General features: G+C 39.5%; 1 protein-coding gene across 1 annotated transcript in view; it reads left to right on the top strand.

Annotated features, from left to right (window-relative positions):
- Nucleotides 1–18637, top strand: part of LOC102107968 (neural-cadherin-like) — a 60910-nt gene that overhangs the window by 16379 nt on the left and 25894 nt on the right. The window contains exons 6-19 of the mRNA XM_088062433.1: nucleotides 1791–1995; nucleotides 3689–3800; nucleotides 4999–5248; nucleotides 8017–8159; nucleotides 10453–10625; nucleotides 11601–11769; nucleotides 12558–12728; nucleotides 13258–13430; nucleotides 14409–14576; nucleotides 14768–15017; nucleotides 15115–15242; nucleotides 16086–16272; nucleotides 17022–17165; nucleotides 18245–18528. Of these exons, the coding sequence (XP_087918559.1) occupies nucleotides 1791–1995; nucleotides 3689–3800; nucleotides 4999–5248; nucleotides 8017–8159; nucleotides 10453–10625; nucleotides 11601–11769; nucleotides 12558–12728; nucleotides 13258–13430; nucleotides 14409–14576; nucleotides 14768–15017; nucleotides 15115–15242; nucleotides 16086–16272; nucleotides 17022–17165; nucleotides 18245–18528 (2557 nt within the window). The remainder of the gene's footprint in view (nucleotides 1–1790; nucleotides 1996–3688; nucleotides 3801–4998; nucleotides 5249–8016; nucleotides 8160–10452; nucleotides 10626–11600; nucleotides 11770–12557; nucleotides 12729–13257; nucleotides 13431–14408; nucleotides 14577–14767; nucleotides 15018–15114; nucleotides 15243–16085; nucleotides 16273–17021; nucleotides 17166–18244; nucleotides 18529–18637) is intronic.

The following is an 18637-nucleotide window of genomic DNA, read 5'->3' as shown; positions in this document are numbered from 1 at the left end:
TTCAACTATTATTTGTATTTTATTATCTGTGATGTTAATGTTCACTCTGCAACATTCAGTTTTACAGTGTCTAAATAACTAAGCTGTTAAGATTTTTTTAAAAAATATTAGTAGATAACAAGGTTTTTCTTTAAAACTGCAATAAAATTAAATTGCACAGGCATAAAAGAAATGGAATAACTGCAAAGTACTATAATATCGAACAGGTACCTGCTGTCTTGGGTTCAATAATGTTTAGAATTAAAAATAAAACTATTCATAACTTTTTAATCACTATTGGAAATAGTTTTGCACACCTTAGATGACAGCAGATTAGTCAGTTGATCAAATAACTTGGTAATATCCAAAAGGAATGAAGTATTTTGTGTGGTTGTTACATCTGAAAAGGTTTGAATATACACAATGAATGTGTGAAAGATGTTTCTGTAATGCATGGGCCATAAATAGCCATGAAAATCCATTTAGAATCCTAAAGTTCTCATATTTCAATTGGACCAATTATCCAGGTGTGGAGGTGTAGTGGCTTTGGTTTGCCAAACCACAACAGAGGTGCTGTCATGTGGATTTCTGGGTTTAGGATTTCCTAAACAGAGCCTGATTTAAGGCTGCTGCTGAGCAGGGGAGAGCATTTCCACATCTTTCCCTTCCTTTGGGCTGCCTGGAACTCCAGTGAGCTAAAGCTGCATGGGCAGGCTGAGCCCAGGAGTTACAAAGACAAAAAAGGCAAAAAGAGTTTTCAGTTGGGTTATTAAATGTGCTCCCAGCATGGCCTTGAGATTTTCAGTGCTGGCAGGAGAGGAGAGGTGGCCTGAACATGCAGCCAGGGCAGGGACCAAAATAATTCCTGCTGCCAGGAATGCAGCCCTACCCTGGCTGAAACTGCCCGAGACCTCAGCACAGGAAAATACAGGAGAAAACTGTATTTTCAGTGGGATAATGACCTACAGCAGTGTTGTCCATTGGTTCAGTAGGGCACCAGAGGAAAGTGGGACACAGCAGCAAGGGAATGCAGGAGTGGGGAAAAAAGAGTTTGCACAAAAATGAGTTTGTGCTTTTTTGACTGTAACTGCCACAGGGTCATGTTGGTGTGTTCTTCTAGGAGATGGAATTTTTTCCTAAGAAATTTGCATGTTAAAGCAAGAGAACTTGAGGAATTAGTTTTCTGGTTTAAATCCTTTAAAAATATTTAGTTTTAAATTTCTTCGTTTACTTCTTACTGTGGGTGTTTCCACTTGAAGGCTTTAAACACATTGTACTTCAGTGGAAAAAAGATGGTGCCAGATGAGCTAAAAATATATGTTAAGTGTAAGCTGTAACACACACTGCTGTTAGGGCCTGGCTTTTATCCTTTTGCAGTTATCTATTGGAACTTTAGGATGGTGTGACTGCAGCAAACTTACTGGGCTGTTAGTAAAACAAATCTTTTTCATCTTGCTTTATCTTTTAGTTTCCTGCCTGAAAACCATCACTACCATAGAAGGAAGTTGAAGTAGGCAAATTCAGTTGCAGCAAAAATTAAATCCTCTGTTCCTGCATTTTTAATCCTTACTGTGTTCTGCTTCCAAGAATCCTGTCTTTATCTGTTTAACCCCAAGGTGACAGAACCACTTTGTAACAAAAAGCTTGAATTTGGTGTTTAGATACAGCTGTCACTGACTGCATTGAGGATACCTCTGAGCAGACCTGCAGGGCTGCACCATCATTTTTGATATGCATTGCTTTTGTCATATTGTTCAGAATGTCGTATTATGTCCTTGAGTCCTCTCTTTTTATTTTTGTTTTAAATGCAGCTTTCTTACAGTCACTGCTGTGTCATATCAGAAGAAATCCCTGAGCTACAGTTTGCTCACTAATCCTGGGGGTCTGTTCCGTATCGATGGGGCAACAGGAGAGATCAGTCTGACTCGGAGTGTGGATTATGAAAGTGACCCCCACCAGCACCTCCTTCTGGTCAGAGCAGAGGAGGATGAGGAGCAGTTCAGCAGTGCTGCTGAGGTAGGTGTTTCCCTCCAGCAGCCTGGGTGCATTTCCATTTTCCTTCATCCTTTTGAATTCTGTGCCGATTCTCCAGGAGCTCCCGTTTCCCCATGCTGGCCATTCTGCTGTCCATCTTAAGAGTCTCTGTCTATGGGGAGATGTTGAGAAGTGGTTTGGGTACTCTTAGATTTTACTCTTGCAGATGCTCTAAAGGCTGTTTCTGAGGGTTCAATAAGCCTTCCCATCGTAGATCCCAGGTCTTATCTGGTAACACATCAAAATGGATGTGGCCAAGCCAGACATGAGGTTTTGTCTTACTCTACTTTCATCAAGTATGAGGTGCATTTGAGATTATTCCACTCTAAAACAAAGGCAGGACAAAGAATTATTTGTTTTGTATCAAGAACACAAAGTGAACTCATAAAACAAGAAAGTAATGAAAATTCACTGATACTAAAAGCTGATGGTTTGTGGTATTTTAGAAAGCTGTTTGACAGCAAAAATATTTCTTATTATAGTTATTACAGTTATTTGAATTCTGAGATTCACTGAGCTAGGAAAAGCATGCTATATGAGTTTGTTCCTGCTGCAGGAAATAAGGGAACTGGAGACAGAATTATTAGGATCAAGTGTGAGGACACAGACAGGAAGCAATATGCCAGTGTAACAAACTCTGGCTGTAGCACACCAGAGCCTGATAGTTTCTGTTGACCCTCGTGTACTACAAGAGGAAGAATGGTAAAATATGAATCAGAAGAGGATTATGAGATGATTTTACAAATATGTTTAGCCTAGAGGTAGTTTAACCTGTGCCTGCTTTGCACTGATACAACCTCAATAGCTGAGAGAGCAGGTCATGCTCTAATTCATGCATGTCTGTTCTGCAAGGCTCATGGAATTCACCTCTGCCTGGTGCTCTGTAATGCAGAATGCCTCCATAACTGCATGGGGTGCAGCAGGATGAGCCACCAGAAAGGCTCCTTGACACACTCCTCTCTGTTGGGAGGGTAAACTGTACAGCTGTGGGGCTCACACTTGACACAGGAATAAGGAAGCATTTGTAAAGATGTTAGAGGCAAAATGGTACCTCTTACTTGGTTTACCAGAATAACAGAATATTTTGAGTTGGAAGGGACCCACAAGGATGGAGTCCAACTCCTGGCCCTGCACAGACACCCCAACAATCCCACCCTGTGCTCAGAGCATTGTCCAAGCACCCCTTGAGCTCTGTCAGGCTTGTGGCTGTGACCACTTCCCAGCAGATCAGTTCCACTTATATCTGATTTGTGCTGCTGTAATTGAATTCAGAACTTTGTCTTGGAGATTTGCTAAAATGTAATATGCTTGGCAGTAGAGTTTTTAATGTTACAAATCACAGAAGTGTTGCAAGATAAGATAATGGAAAAAGGGTGCTTGGCAAGCAGGTGGTCCATTTTCCTTTAAATTAGTAATAAGGAATAATCAATGGAGATGAAGGGTGAGTGGAAAACATTGCTGCAGGGTCAGGGACTTGGCAATTGCTAGTATCTTGGAATGTAATATTTCAGTGGCACTCAGCAGAAAAAGAGCAACCTAAGAAAAATGTCTTATCCTATAGCTGCTGAAGGCTTCAAGGATGTTTTTGGAAATTCTTCCATGTGATGTTTCCAGAGCAGTGAGGTCATTCCCTTGATTCACTTTGCTGTTTAACATTCCCCTCTTCTCCATTAAGGTTTTGGTTGTAATCACAGATGTGAATGATTGTGCCCCCGAATTTCATCAGTCGATTTACAGCAAAGTCGGTGTTCCTGAAACAGTTCCTATGACAACTGCACTTCTCCAAGGTTAGTGCTCCTGAAGCCATTTATTATATTCACTGTATTTTTCTCCCTTGCACTACTTAGGATTCAGTTCAGAAAGCAAAATTACCCATCCCAGCATGGGTAGTTGCAGCTCTCTGAAGGCAGATGACACCTTGTAGATTCATGTCAGAGTTATTTCCTACTGCTACAGCCCAAACAATTTGGGGGAACAGGAAGGCAAACAAAACACATTCTCTTTGTGGAATTTTGAAGTAACAGAGCAACCACTTTTTTGTGGTTGGTATTACAGCAGCAGGCTCATAGTAGCACTCTTGCTACATTGCTTGAAGGAAGAGGGTGATCCTGGATCAGAAGTTATGGACACTCAGCTCACCTCCGCCTGTTTCTGAGAGTTCTGTGTGGGCTTGCTGTAGGAATTATGTTCTCTTGCATTGAAAGCCTCCTGTACAGTTTAACTGCTCAGTGTGAGGTTTTGTTTGGATGCTTGACAAGAAGACTTTGCTTCTTCCCAGTAAGACCAAGAACTTGAGCTTCAAGTGGTTGTGCTCTGTAAAGTATAGAAATAAAACAAATTTGTGTCAATTAAGCAGCTGTGTAAGGGCCTTGTATTAGTCTTTAAACCTTACATAAACTTTCTCTAAATCTTGAGGGGGGAAAAGGAAATTCAACTGCAGGATAATTGCTTTTCCCTAGTAAATAGGCTTTTATAACCTCCTACTGTTCTATTTAGTGATTTATCCTGTACTAATGGTAGTTTGTCAGTTACTGGTCTGGTAACTGTGCTTTTAGCATAGATTTTTGTAGGTTATGAATGGGATCTGACAAACACATAATGGGCACATCAGTGGAATAATATATGTGAATATTCCATCTTTAATTGAACAGTGTGTGATGTGAGTGATTTTAAGTCAGCAGTGTAGGTCAGGTGGACATGAGAGTACACTTCTCTGTGTGGGAATATATTCTTGATGGTACAGGACTCTTTAACAAAGTCAAGATCTAGCATCTAAATTCTCCCAGGGAATTCACTTTTTTTTTTTAAATGCCTTATTTCTGAGCAAGGATTAGTTCATTAAAAAGCACAAGGGACAGCAGAGTTTTCTGACTGATTTCAAGCACCACGTGCCAAGGCAAATCCTGCTACAGCAGTAGTAAATGTAGTTATCATTCCAGTTCTTAACCTTGATCTACACCATGTCTTTCTCTTCTCTTCTGACAGTGACAGCCACTGACTGTGATTCAAAGGAGAATGCCCAGCTGCTGTATTACGCTCTGAGCCAAGACTTCAGCATTACTCCTCATGGCACCATTTTTCCAGCAGCACGCTTGGACTATGAGCGCCCTAACCACCTCTATGAGTTCATCATTATGGCTGTGGACCAAGGGGAAGAGCCCAGGACTGGGACAGCAACTGTTAGGATCCATGTCTCCAATGTGAATGATGAAGCACCTGAGTTTTCTCAGGCAATGTAAATACGTATTCTTCAGACTCTGTTACCTTTTACTGCTGGTTTTTTTATTTTGGTTGAAAGGCTGATCACAGAATGGCAAATGGATTTGGTTCAATCAAAGCTGAGAGCTGGACTGACAAATGTGGGTTGGTATTTTGACTCTGATGCTCTCAGTAAAAAAAAATAAAAAAAAAATTAATAGATAAACAATCTCTTTTGACAGATCTTGCACTTTCATTTTTTCTAGTGTCTACTGAAAGATATGGTGCAGTAATTTCAGATTATACAGTTCAGGAGCATCTCTCCACCACCACAGGAAATCAGTCAGCAAAAGCAGGCAGTTGTTGCCATCAGCCCTCATCCAGAGACATGGGGGAATTTTGCCTTTTAATTAGGCAGTTTAAACTTAGAGTCAGCAGTCTGCATCCCTGGTTTATAGCTGTCAAAGAAAAATGCTTAGATGACACAATCCTAAGTGACAACTGAATTACAAAACTCACAAGATAAATGACATTAAGTGGAGTTCACTTAATTTCACTTAGTCCCATGCCCTACAAACTGAATGTATATGTTTTTTTTTTCTTCTCAATACATGTAAGCACTTTTCTTCCATAGCTGGGACCCAGAAGCATCCGAGGCAGTGCCAGAAGTGCTGTAAACTTGCACTGATGTTAAAGACTTGGTAATGGAATTTCCAGTCAGCTTCTGCATCACCCTTCTACTCTTAAAAGCAGAAGTTCCTCAGAACAAAACCGAGGCAAAGATTTCAGTGGTGCTAAGCTTGGGGTTTAGCTGAACAAAACATCAAAGCTTTCTGACAGTCCTTGTTTTATGTGCAGATAACCTCTGGCTTCAAAATCTTGTGCCTTCCTTTCTTTTCTAAACATTGCTGAGGAGATATGGCTTGGAAATTTTGATCTTTTGGAATTTGTTATTGGATCTCTCTATATTTTCAAATACTAAACCAGGTTATGTTTCTCACTCTTTTGCTGATGCCTGTTTTTCATTCATATATTTATTTCTTTTACTTTTCAGAGATAAAGAATATTTATCTGCATCTGTTCCTAGTATTTTAATCAGAAGCGAGTGATACTATTTAAGATGCTGTGAACATCTCTAACAATTGGAAACAGAAAATATAGTTTAAAAAAAAAAATCCCTGCCAGCTCTTGTACTTTGTTTACTGAAGAATATGATTAAAATTAATATTATTTTAAATTACCAGACCTTCACAAGAAACTTTTCCGTTCTCTGTGCAATAGCAGGGAAACCACTGTTGTGTGTATGTGTAGATGGGCATTGGAATTGAATTCATCTCCTGGAATACAAATTATCATCAGTTTTTGGTTACTTGGGCTTTGATTTTGCTTTATCTTTCCTGTTATGAAAAATATTTTGAACCCAGGGGTAAATTTCAGACAGAACTTAGTTGAAATTTTCCATGAATCAGAACCATTGTGAACACATGTAAATTGGGGCCTGTTGAGAGACTGTTTGCAGTTAATGCTGTGCTCTGTGGCAGTCTAACACAAATCTAGGTGATGATGATGATGTCCTTCCAGCCCTTTGTTCAAACAGATTTACAGCCCAGTATAAACTCATCATTCCTTGCCACGAGCTCTCTTTCATCACAGTTATTCTTTATCTCAGTTATGAAATGCTTAAGGCTACCACTCTGTTTCATGTTGTCAGTTTTTACATTCTGTCTTTTAAGAGATCTCTTCTGAACTCTTCTCTCCCTGTATTTCATGTAAAAAATGATCAGAATTACTGTTCATTTGCTTTTGAGATGCAGAGTTAAGATGATGTCTTGAGGGTTGTGACTGAGCTAAAGCAGAATGATTTGCTTCTCTTACTTCATTGCATATAAAATTGGGGGAAGAAGTGAAGCTGTTTCTATGGAGGTTTCGTAGAAAACACACATAACAACAAAAGTGAAGGAATAGGTTTTCTGTGCATCCATTTTCTTTTCCTTTAAATTTGTTTGCAGTTCTCAGCATCTGTCCAGTGTGTCCATAAGCACTCTAACCCAGTGGTGAATCTGTATTATGCTGGTACAGCCAGCTGCAGTTCACTCTTACAGCTGAGCTTTGGGATATTGACTGTGGACAGGCCTGGTGGATGCTTAGTCTGACACATGCTCAATCCAGTCAGATAAAATAATAAATATTTGGGACTTTGCTAAAGCAGGGGGCTTTTCTACTCCAGAGAGCATTAAGCTTAGGCTGATAATGCCTCTTAAGAGCTTACAATGTCAGTGATGTGTCTGGACTTGAGCAGAGATTTTTGTAAAACTGACATTATGCACATATCCTCCACATCTCACTCTCATCTGAGTCCTGCTGGACTGTGGACTGTGCTGAAAGCCTTTTGAGGGCTTGTGTCAGAAAGTGCTGTAACAAGAACTGCTTTAACTTAGCAAATGTTTGCTTGGAGTCTGTGAATCAGGAAGCTCATTTTTTTAAAATTAAAAAGTCCCAAGGGAATTCTGCATTTAGCACATGCCTTGTTGCACAGCTCATCTTCAAGGCTGTGGTACTGCTGGAAGTTTGGAGTGGAAATGTGGGGGTAAAAACAGAAAGGTGTGTGCATGGTTGGACAGATCATCAATGCTGTCATTTCACTGCTTAACAAAAAGCATCATATCAGTGTAAATATGTTAGAAAACTACAAATTTCTGTAGTCCCCTTTGAACAGGTAGTTAGCAGGTGTTGTAAAGCTTAGTTCTCTGTCTATTATACCCTGGTTAAATTCATGAATGTGCTGTTATCTGGGTTTTTTAACAGCTACAGGAGCTTTGTTTCTGAAGATGCAGGCCCAAACACACTGATTGCCACAGTTAATGCTGTTGATCCTGATGGAGATGGAGTCACATATGATATTCTGTCTGGGGATCAGAAAGGAAACTTTGTTATCGACCCTAAAAAAGGTAATTATATGTTAGCTCTTTGCTGCTGTGCTCCTAATGGTGATTCTGTTGTGATGCACCTTGAATTTGGTCTTATTATCAAACTGAATAGCATACATTATCTTTGAAGCTTAATTAAAAAAAAGTACAGGGAAAGAATGCATCTGCTTTCTTAAAATATTAAAAAAAGGTACCATTTCTTAAAATCTGTGTATAATTGAACTCTTTTAGCTGCTCAGTGTTTCAGTCAGTAACTTAATAGAGGGCATTATTATAGATAACAGGTAGCTTAAGAGACAGTAATTTAATAGAGAATGTTATTATTGATAACAGGGTGACATTCCAAAATGTCAGACAAGTATATGAATAGAGTTAATATAAGAAACTGGACATCTGGGATTTTAGATGGGGCTTTTCCCACCCCATGCCTGTGTCAATGCCCTGATCATGCTGGTGAGAGCAAACATTTCTTGGCTGAGCTTATCTGTATTGTACTGACACAAAATTATGTGTTTGTATGTGGAATGAGACTACCACTGTTGTATTTCAGTGAAGGTAAAAGTATATAAAATCTGAACTAACAAAGTATATTTTTATATAAGGCTAAAATCATTCACATGAGCTGTGTTGTTAACCTAGAATACTGCAGGCGTGAGGCAAAAAAAGAGGTGTGGAGAATACTTTGCAGTTTAAGGCATTTGTTCTGAAATGCCAATTTTTACATCTTTTTAAGTTCTTTACAAGAGTCACATATTTTCAAAACATGAAAAGAGGAAAGGTTCCCACCACATTGGTGTCCTCATTAGAAAAAAAGTAAGTGCACAAACACCAACATCTGAGTAGGTTGGCATATCCCTTTAAATTAATAGGATTTATTTGCTGTTGATTGCTTGAAAAAGCAGAAGAGGATGTTTTGAGATTGAAACAGGCAAACAAATTGAAATCCCATTGAAGGATTGAAGTAACTTAATTAACTTCAGTTAAACTACTTTGTATTTTGAACTGCAATCAAAATCTGAATTTAGATTTTCCAAAGCAGAAGCACTGAATACATAGGAAGGAGTAAGCTGCCCTTAGTTATTCCTTCACTTTATTTCATAGAGTTCACTTAACATGAAATTTTAATTTTAATGCAATCATGGTTTTGCAATATTAATGTTAGATTCCGAAATGTTCCCAAAACTATGGTCTGCAGGTAACTTGCAAGCATTGGATCATGACCCTGAGTTTACTGTGAGCTCCTTTACTCCTTTCTGACTTCACAGAGTTGCAGATTCCAAGAGCTAAATTTCTACAGATGCTTTGGCACCTGAAGAGGAGCAAAGGTTTTGAAAGTGTCCAAATGCTACAGCATTAATAGACCTGACACTTCTGAAAATCTTTTTTGTAGGAAACAGATTTTCTTGGTCAGAGCATCTTAACATTTGATTGATAGCATCTCTTGGGATTGGCCCCACATTTTTAATAATGAAAATCATATATAGTTACATTTTTACCTTTTTGCCAATTAATTTTATAGTATTTGAAACTTAACTTTAGGAACATTAGCATTTTTTTCCAAAACACTTTTAGGTTTTTGTTGCTGAATAAACCAGTAAAAGTTTTTACAGTGGCTTACAGCAGTTTCTTTTCAGGAATGATGTCAGGGGAATAGCCTGTACCCTCTTGTAGTAGAATTGTGGAGGTAAAAGTGTCAAAGATAAGTGCTGCAGCTAAACCAATACATTTTCAAGCAAATTGAGTGACATTGATGCTGTTGTGATGACAATTGTGATTATTCCTGATGAATAAGAGATGTGATGGATGGTGGAGCAAAAGAATGACAGCTGCTTTCTGCAGGATCTCGGGCAGCTGTGGTCCTTTAGCATTTGTAGCACCTCTCTTTCTGCCAGTGCCTCTGTGTCCCACCCAGCAGGGTGTGTCCCCTGGGAGTTCAGAGAGGGGCAGAAGAGGGGTTTCTCAGCCTGTGCCTCTGAAGCTCAGTGCTGCTGTGACTGAGCTGCAGGAAGGTAAACTTGAAGTAGCTTCAACTGAGCTGTCCATGGCAGCTGCAGATTGATGAGATCCATTCTGTGCAGGTCACCTGAAGTTGTGGCTGTTGGCTCAGTTTGCTCTGTGGACAAACCTGTTGTGGTGTCTTAATTTTGTTTTAACGTGGGACTGCAGTAAAAACACCATAGCTAAATTAAACAGCACAGCCTTATGGTTTATTGGTGAACAGGTAACCAGCATGCTTTATTGTCATGCGTACTAGTGAGGAGAATAATGGGAATGGGTTAATGCAGCAAAACCCCACAACCTGTTGTTTTTACAGGGCTAGTTAGACTTCGTGCAAGCCCATTTCCTAAGCTGCAGGGGACAGAATATGTTCTGAATGTCACAGCTACTGATGATAATGCCTCTGGAGGGCCCCATCCTCTCACAAGTACTGCCCAGGTTGTTGTGAAAATTGATGATGTCAACAATAACAAACCTGTCTTTCAGAAGGTAAATATATGAGCCTCTGTCATTTGTACTGCACTGTGTAAAAGTGTTTTAACACTGTTGGCACTGCAGGTGTGCAGCAGATGAACTTCCCTCTGAGTCCTGTCTTCTTCTTTTCCACCCCTCCCTAAGGCTTTCAGGGTTTGTTCTGGCAGAACAGCTCCTGTGAGCCCCTGTCTGTTCCCTGAACATCTCTGGCATTTCACAGGGTGAGGCCAAGTGAAACACTTTGAGAGATCCCATGTGACACATGTGAGCAGGAATCCATAGGGGTAGCTGTCTAGGCAGTGTGCTTCTTCCAAAATACTCCAGAATACTTCTGTAAATTGCATAGGCTTCCTTTGATGATTGTGTGTCTGGAACTAATGTAAGAGAGAAGAATGAGTGTTTTAGCATAAATAGTGAAGGACTGTAAAAAAGAAATGCTTGCATTTGGTTTTAGGATGTTAAGTCATATTAAAGATCTGCTGTCTAAATATTTGAGGTGTGGTACTGATGGCTCAGATGTTGATGAGCAGTGTTGCATATTTTGAAAAGTCAGCAACTATTCATGTCCATCTTAGAAATTCTCAGTAACCTCTCCTTGACAAAGTTACTTTGTGTAGAAATCCCTTTTTTATCAAAACAGTTCTGTGGTTTGGGCAAGTGCACGCCCTCTTTTTATTATTCTTTGCTAATATATAAGAATATTTGCATTTGGAAGTAACTTTAACTTTTTCTCCAAATATTTGCATTGGCTGGAGATGCTCAGTGGCCTCATGTTGTGTGTTGTTTGTATAACCACAAAATAGCAAGGGAAATTTAAATTAATCATGGTACAGATAAAGCTTTTACAGCAGAGCATGGCAAGGCAAGTGTAGCTAAATAATTCTTTTTTTCCCCTCCTAGTATATCTTTAAATCAAATGGCAAGGGAAGTTCTTAATTTTTCTCTTTTTAATATTTTTCTTCCTTTCTTTCTTTTTGTCCCCTCTTTTAGTGCCAGTATTATCGGGAACATGCTTCTGTCCTGGAAAATCAGCCTTCAGGGACTGTTGTTCTGCAGGTTGAAGCCACTGATGCTGATGAAGGGGCCAATGGTGTAGTGAAATATGGCTTGATGCACAGAGATGGTGTCCTGCCAGCATTTAGCATTCATCCTGATACAGGTAAAGCAAGTGTGAGACCTGATAATGGCATAGAGAACCACCTTGTAACACTCTTGGAAAAAAGGATTAGATAAAATCAGGCCTCATGCTTTTTCATTTAGAGTCCTGACAGCAGACCAAGTATAAAACCAAGTATTAACTGCATGAACAAGTGTTGCATGCAACTAAGTTTCATACATGTCCAGAACTGAACTGAAACTGATGTTTTCCTCGAAAGGTGGAAGTTCTGCTTTGTGAAGTAACTTGTGTGCTTTTGTAACTGGATTTTAAAAACCCAGACAAACCTATTTTAAGTGCACATTATCTTGCAACATTGCTAATGGCATATAAGTGATTTATCCAAATGACAGCAGTCTTACAAGCAGCAAAGGAGCTAAATCTGAGAAGGCCAGAACTAAGTTCAGGCTGAATTTCTGGAGGATTAAAGATACAAAACATTCCTTTCCTTTACCTTACAGCTCTTCAAAAGAAATATTTTTTTGAGAAACTCATTTGCTTCATTTGTACTTAACTCCATTTTCTAAACTTAAATTACTCTTCCATTCTAGTTCAAATTCCTATTGTGTAGATGTAAGTGTAATTAAAGTTTGAGTCTGCCTGAGCAGTACAATGCCAGCTGTTTCAATTGTTAAATCTCGGGGTTGGATCCTTGAACCTGAAGTTAATGTTACAGGTGTCCTTAACCTACTGCACTGTATCCCAATGAACTGACAGAAAATAAACATCTGCATGTAGAATATTGCCAGATGCACGGAATTTTAACTCTTTGATGTTTAATTTGTTTTCAGGAGTTCTGACAACTGTCCAGGTATTTGATCGAGAGAAACAGAGGGAATATCCCATCACTGTGACAGCAACAGATCAGGCAGCGGAGCCACTCATTGGAATATGTCAGATAAATATTGTCATACTGGACCAAAATGACAATGACCCCAGATTTGAAAACACCCACTATGAATGTAATTGAGAGTCATTGGATAGAGTTTCAGTGCCCTGAGTGTGAGCGTACCCCATGTCTCAGATTTTTGGGTTTTTGCCTATCTGGCAGTAGAATATGTGACAAATTTTGATGCATCCGGAGATGCACTTTGCTTATCAATTGCAGAGCTGTTATTCTGTGTAGTGTGTGATGTAACATGTACAGCCTTGGCTCATAGGCCTGCCTTCTGGGAAAGTTCCTTGAAACAATGGCCATGTGATTCATCCAGAGCAATTATTCTCCGAGTTAAAATACAGTTAAAAGAAGTATCTTATAAGAAATAAGAATTCCAGGTTATGAATGTGGTGATAAAAAGTTCAGATATGATCTGCAGCTCTGGAGTAATAGCAGCCCTTTAAAATACTCAGTGTGTGTGGCCATTGTTCCAAGGAAGAGAAAACTGTACTAAAGTAATAGTGTATGGCAGTTATTTCTTTATAACTTGCTAAAATGGCCACGGTAGTTTAGCAAATTAATGATCAGTTTGCAATATCCTTTCCTTACATTAGATTTCCTCAGAGAGGACACAAGAGTTGGGACCAGCTTCCTGCGTGTTGCAGCCCGTGATGATGACTACAGCTCAAATGCTGCCATTACATATTCCATGGCAAGTGATGAACCAAATTATTTACAGATTAATCCTACCACAGGCTGGGTGTTTGTGAACCAGCCCATATCTCAGGTACGGTGCTTGCTTTCCTTTTGAAGCTGACTATTTTAGTATATTGTAGGAGGGACTGAGGTCAGGTTAAAGGATCAATACATCTATTTAAATTAAATATGAGTCTAAGGCTTTTAGCTGCTGGGTTCATGCACTGTGGATTGCATATGAGCATGCCCTGCTTTCAGCTGGGAAGCAGCAGCCACAGCACTGCCTCTGGGACTTGCTCATCCCATTTCCCTGCCTTTGGCATGCTGATCCCAAGGGCTGGAGGGCTGAGGTCGTAAGCAGGGGAGCAAGAACCAAAGTGTTGGACTTCATTGTGTTAACAGGCAGTGAGTCAAGACACAAACCTGAATGGAAACAAGTAAAATTTTGGTCCTGATACAGATTCCCAACTTGATACATGTCAGTTGTGATGCATTAAGCATGGTTGTCCCTCAGGAAGGTAAAAGCATAATTCATGTAGTTATCTAAAATTGATCCTTTTCAGCTATTTCTAAATACCTACACAAGCACTTTGATATTTTCAGGTTTTAAAGTAATTTGTTTTGAAATGGAACTATTGTTCTGGATGTCAGTCTTTAAATAGATATTTTTAATACTGACATTTAGCTTCTGAGTTTGGTGAAGGGTGTACCCTTTTAATGTACTTAATGAATCTAAGAACCCTACAGGCCTAATAAAAAGAACTGTTAATAGGTAATAACAGGAACTGTTAATAAGGCGTCCACAAGTGATTTTTTTCATTATGTTTGGTTTTAAATTTTGTGTGACATTTGCTTAGGTTTACAGAGACATACAGCAACATTTGCCGACCATCTTCAATAAAATAAACAGAATTTTCATCAAATTTACACCTAGTTCATATTTTGAGTTCAGCTTCAGATATTTTCCTTCTGTGAAGGTTATTTTTAAGTGTACCTTTAATTTTATGTTTTAATTTATTTTGGAGGCCCACTCAAAACCTTCTGTAATGAAACCTTTTTTACTGTTCAGAAGTCATCTATAATTCGAGAGATTACTGCTACAGATGGAGGCAACAGGAGCAGTAAAGTTGAACTTGCTGTAACTGTAACCAGTGCAAAAAACCAGCCTCCACAGTGGGAAAGAGACAGCTATGAAGTTGTTATTCCAGAGAATACGACACGGGATGCCTCAATTTTGGTAAGGTTGTTTGTCTGTCTGTAGCTCTCAGGCCACAGAGTAACTGAACATTGTTCATTTGCTTAAGTTGTAGTTAGCTTTTATAAGGGGTTTGTGTTTTGTAGCTGAATATCTGGGAGAATCAAAACAGAAAAGCTTTTAGAAATTTTGCTGTGCTTACAGAAGGGTTGATTACTTTTTGAACTCTGCAGACAATCAAAGCAACTTCTCCCCTTGGAGATCCCCGTGTCACTTACAACCTGGAAGAGGGGCTTGTCCCAGAGACCAACATGCCAGTTCGTTTCTACCTGACTCCAAACAGACATGATGGTTCTGCTTCAATCCTGGTAGCTGAGCCTTTGGATTATGAAACAACAAAGAGCTTTTTGCTGCGGGTGCGAGCGCAGAACGTGGCTGCAGTTCCTCTGGCAGCATTCACCACGGTCTATGTTAATGTCACAGGTGTGTGAGCTGTTCAGTGATGTCACTGTATAATCCTGCACTGATTTCCTTTCAAGTTTTATAGTTTTCTCTCTGTGTGCTCTTTTTGATGTTCTAGATGTCAACGACAATGTCCCGTTCTTCACCTCATCCATATATGAGGCCTCAGTAACAGAGGGAGCTGATGTGGGGACATTTGTCACTCAGGTGTCTGCCACCGACCTCGACCTTGGTCAGCATGGGCAGGTAACAAAGTGGGGACCTTCATCTTCCCTGATGAAAGCTGTGGAGTAACTTCTGCATGAGCAATGGTTAAAATAGTCTGGAAATCTTCAACCTAGAAAAGAGATGACTAATGAAATAAAGTAGTTAATTATATACTTCTCTGTGTTGCCATGTGAAAAATGCAACTAAAACTAGTAGGTGTGAGACAGAAAACAAAGAGGAAATACTTACACAGCCTGTAGCTTAGTTGAAATACTTGCTGTAGAATTCCCTTGTTTGGAAGGTTCTACACAGACCTAAAATGAGATTGGAGAAATGAATGGAGGAAAAGCTGTGTTAAGAGCTTCTGTGAGTTGGAAATCCTTGGCAGTAGTGCAAACTGAATCCTTACAAAATATGGCAAGTTAACACCCAAAGAGGATGTATTCCTTGCTGATTAAAGAAATCAAAAATAGCTACATCCTTAAAACAAGAGTGCAAGCTGAAGTCAGGTCACAAAACCATGCATATAATAGAGGGTAGAACATGGTGTGTGATCCTGAGCAGGTTCAAATGCAGCTCTGGCTGTTATATAAATACTTGGGATCTTTAGCTGAGTTTGAGTACTGCAGCACAAGCACTGTACAAACGTGTGCTAGTGAAATCAGGAGCTGATTAGATAAATTGTTTTCCTTTACAGATCAGCAGTCAAGGAAGTTAATTGGCTTTAGACCAGATTGTTGAAGCTGAAGTTTTACCCAGCTTCCTTGGCCTGATCAAGTACTTGGACATGGGACAGTTCTTCCTCTCTTTAAGTACTGTTCTAGTTGTGAAATACTCAACAAAAGGAAAGTATATATTAACAACTTCTTTTTAATCCTGTAGATAACTTACTCCCTGTTACATGACAGTGGCCGAGACTACACCTGTTTTCGCTTGGACCCCCAGACAGGCTCCATTTACACCACCTCTGTGTTTGACAGAGAGGAGAAGGGCTCCTACCTGCTGGAAGTCAAGTCAGTGGATGGGTCTGAATCAGCTCGACCTGGGAAGCATGGAAAGCCAAACTCTGGTAAGAGACAGACGGCTGTGGTGTGATATTACTTGGATTGTGTCTGAAAACAGAAGCTCTGATATACAAGAGTAAATGGTAATTTCTTTTTTTTTTTTTTTTTCCCACATCTTGTGAAAGAGTGTTGTTCTGGTTTTCTGGTGGCTTTTTTACCATTTATCTGTGCAACAGTTGTGTGGGAGCTGGAAGATAAACTTTACGTGATGGTCAAGAGAGTTTTTGTTCTGAAATAAAAAAAACCTATAGGCCTTCACATTTAGAGTTTAGAGAGTGTTTTCTAGCTTGCAAAGATATGCCTGTTATCTGTAGGGTGCAAACCTTTGGGCAGTGCAATTGTTTCTCAAAGCACTGCATATGGTACAGTATTCAGTCAAAAGTAATTGTGAAGCAGGAATATGCAAGATAGAAAATCCTTTTCTCAATTGATCGCCTTGCTTAAATAAAACCTTAAAATTTTGAGGCTTCAGGACGAAAAGTTATGACTAAACACTGTACAACTACCATGTTAGGCAACAACTGTTCAATTATTCATGTAGTATGTGTTTAAACGAATTGGACATGACATTTATTTGATACCCAAGTTCTTTTGAGTAATGTTGGTATATATACGGTCCACAGCCCTAAGGGTTTGTTTCTGTATTGTCTGCATATTTGTCTTCATTGAATGTGCAGGCAGGCAGGTTAAGGGATTGTAGCTGACAGAAGTGGCACAGCTGGGGATTTGAATCTCTGGCTCCCTGTCTCTGCAGACACAGCCTACGTGCGCGTGTCCGTCAGCGACGTCAACGACAACCAGCCCGTCTTTGCGCAGAGCGTCTACGAGGTGAGCGTGGACGAGGACCAGGATGTGGGATCCACCATCCTCACAGTCAGTGCCAGCGATGAGGATGAAGGTAATCATCCCCAGCTCTGTCCAAAATATTCATCAGTTGATCTCAGGACACCGAGACACACATGAGGTGGTGTGAGAAAAGGAAATGTCTTTCTGCCTCTAGATTGTAAAACTTCTTTAAGCGTGCACTGATGAGGCAGGAACATTAGTTCATTACAGAGCTGCGAGGCACAATCTCTTATTTCAGGAGACATGCACTAATGTGGGATGATAGGAGATAATTTCTGTGCCTGCAGATACAGATTTTTTATAGATCAGATCATTTTCTTACAAATGGGTGCCAATAAAAATGTCCTGGTTAACTAGAATAAGTCAGACTTGATTTCAGTGAGATTCTTCTGCTTTCTCTATGATGGACAGTATAGTTTGTGTTTGGTTTGTTTGTTTTATTTGGATCTAGACTTCCTAAATACATGTGATGAATTTTAGCTACACTGTTTTATCCTCACATCAGCCAGAAAATAAGCCTCTAATCACCTAAAAGTACATAACCAGTGCTCATAAAGGAGAGAGGGATCAGTACATGCTTCCATCTTCTGACCATGGAGCACTGATAATTCAGCTTCACTGTATGGTGAAACACTGCTTTTTTTGCTGTTGCACAAGTCCCAAGGACTGTTCTCTGTGTGTTTGTGAAGTGCAAGGAAATCCTGACTGGACTGGAATCCTCCCACTCTGTAGGAGGCTGAGAGAAATGGGGCGAAGATGTACTGCAGAAGGATTTACCTATTCAAGGAACTTTTAGTTGGTGCTTAGGCTGCCTGTAAACCTGCTCTGTAGTGTTGGACAGGGGGCCTGATGTGATGGATATATGGCACTTCATTTCTGCCCTCTAAATAAAATAAAAAAAGAATTATTACTTCATTACATAGACACATTTTGTAGAGACAAACGGCAGGTGGACACACCAGAATTGAAAATGCTGCTAAGCAATCTGACATAGCTGTATGTTTTAAAAGACCACAAAAATGATAAAATAAAAATAATACCACTGATCAGTTATTGTGTGATTTGTACTTCATCTCACCATCAATCTAATTCAAGAAATACGTGTTTTCTGACACTGTTGGTAATTTACAGGAACAAATGCTAAACTGCGGTACCAGATCACAGCTGGGAACACAGGAGGAGTGCTGGATGTAGATCCTGAAACAGGAGCCATTTTCATTGCCCAGCCACTGGACTATGAAGAAAAAAAAATGTATGAGATCCACTTGTTGGCCTCTGATGGGAAATGGGAGGACTATGCAGTTATCATCATCAACATCATGAATAAAAATGATGAGGCTCCAGTTTTTTCTATCAATGAATACTACGGAAGTATAATTGAGGAACTGGATGCCTTACCAATCTTTGTACTTCAGGTAGTGTATGCAGTTCCACAGATTATAATATTTTAATGAAAGAGTGCAGATTATTGTACTATTTTTAATTAAATTAAAAATAACTCAGCACACATATATTAATGAAGTT

The sequence above is a fragment of the Pseudopodoces humilis genome, chromosome 14, assembly GCF_049639895.1.
Source record: "Pseudopodoces humilis isolate 2021_Gansu_Grassland_sample_001 chromosome 14, ASM4963989v1, whole genome shotgun sequence".
Lineage (NCBI taxonomy): Eukaryota > Metazoa > Chordata > Aves > Passeriformes > Paridae > Pseudopodoces > Pseudopodoces humilis.
Note: the sequence above shows the minus strand (reverse complement) of the source record. Positions and strands in the feature narration are given on the sequence as shown.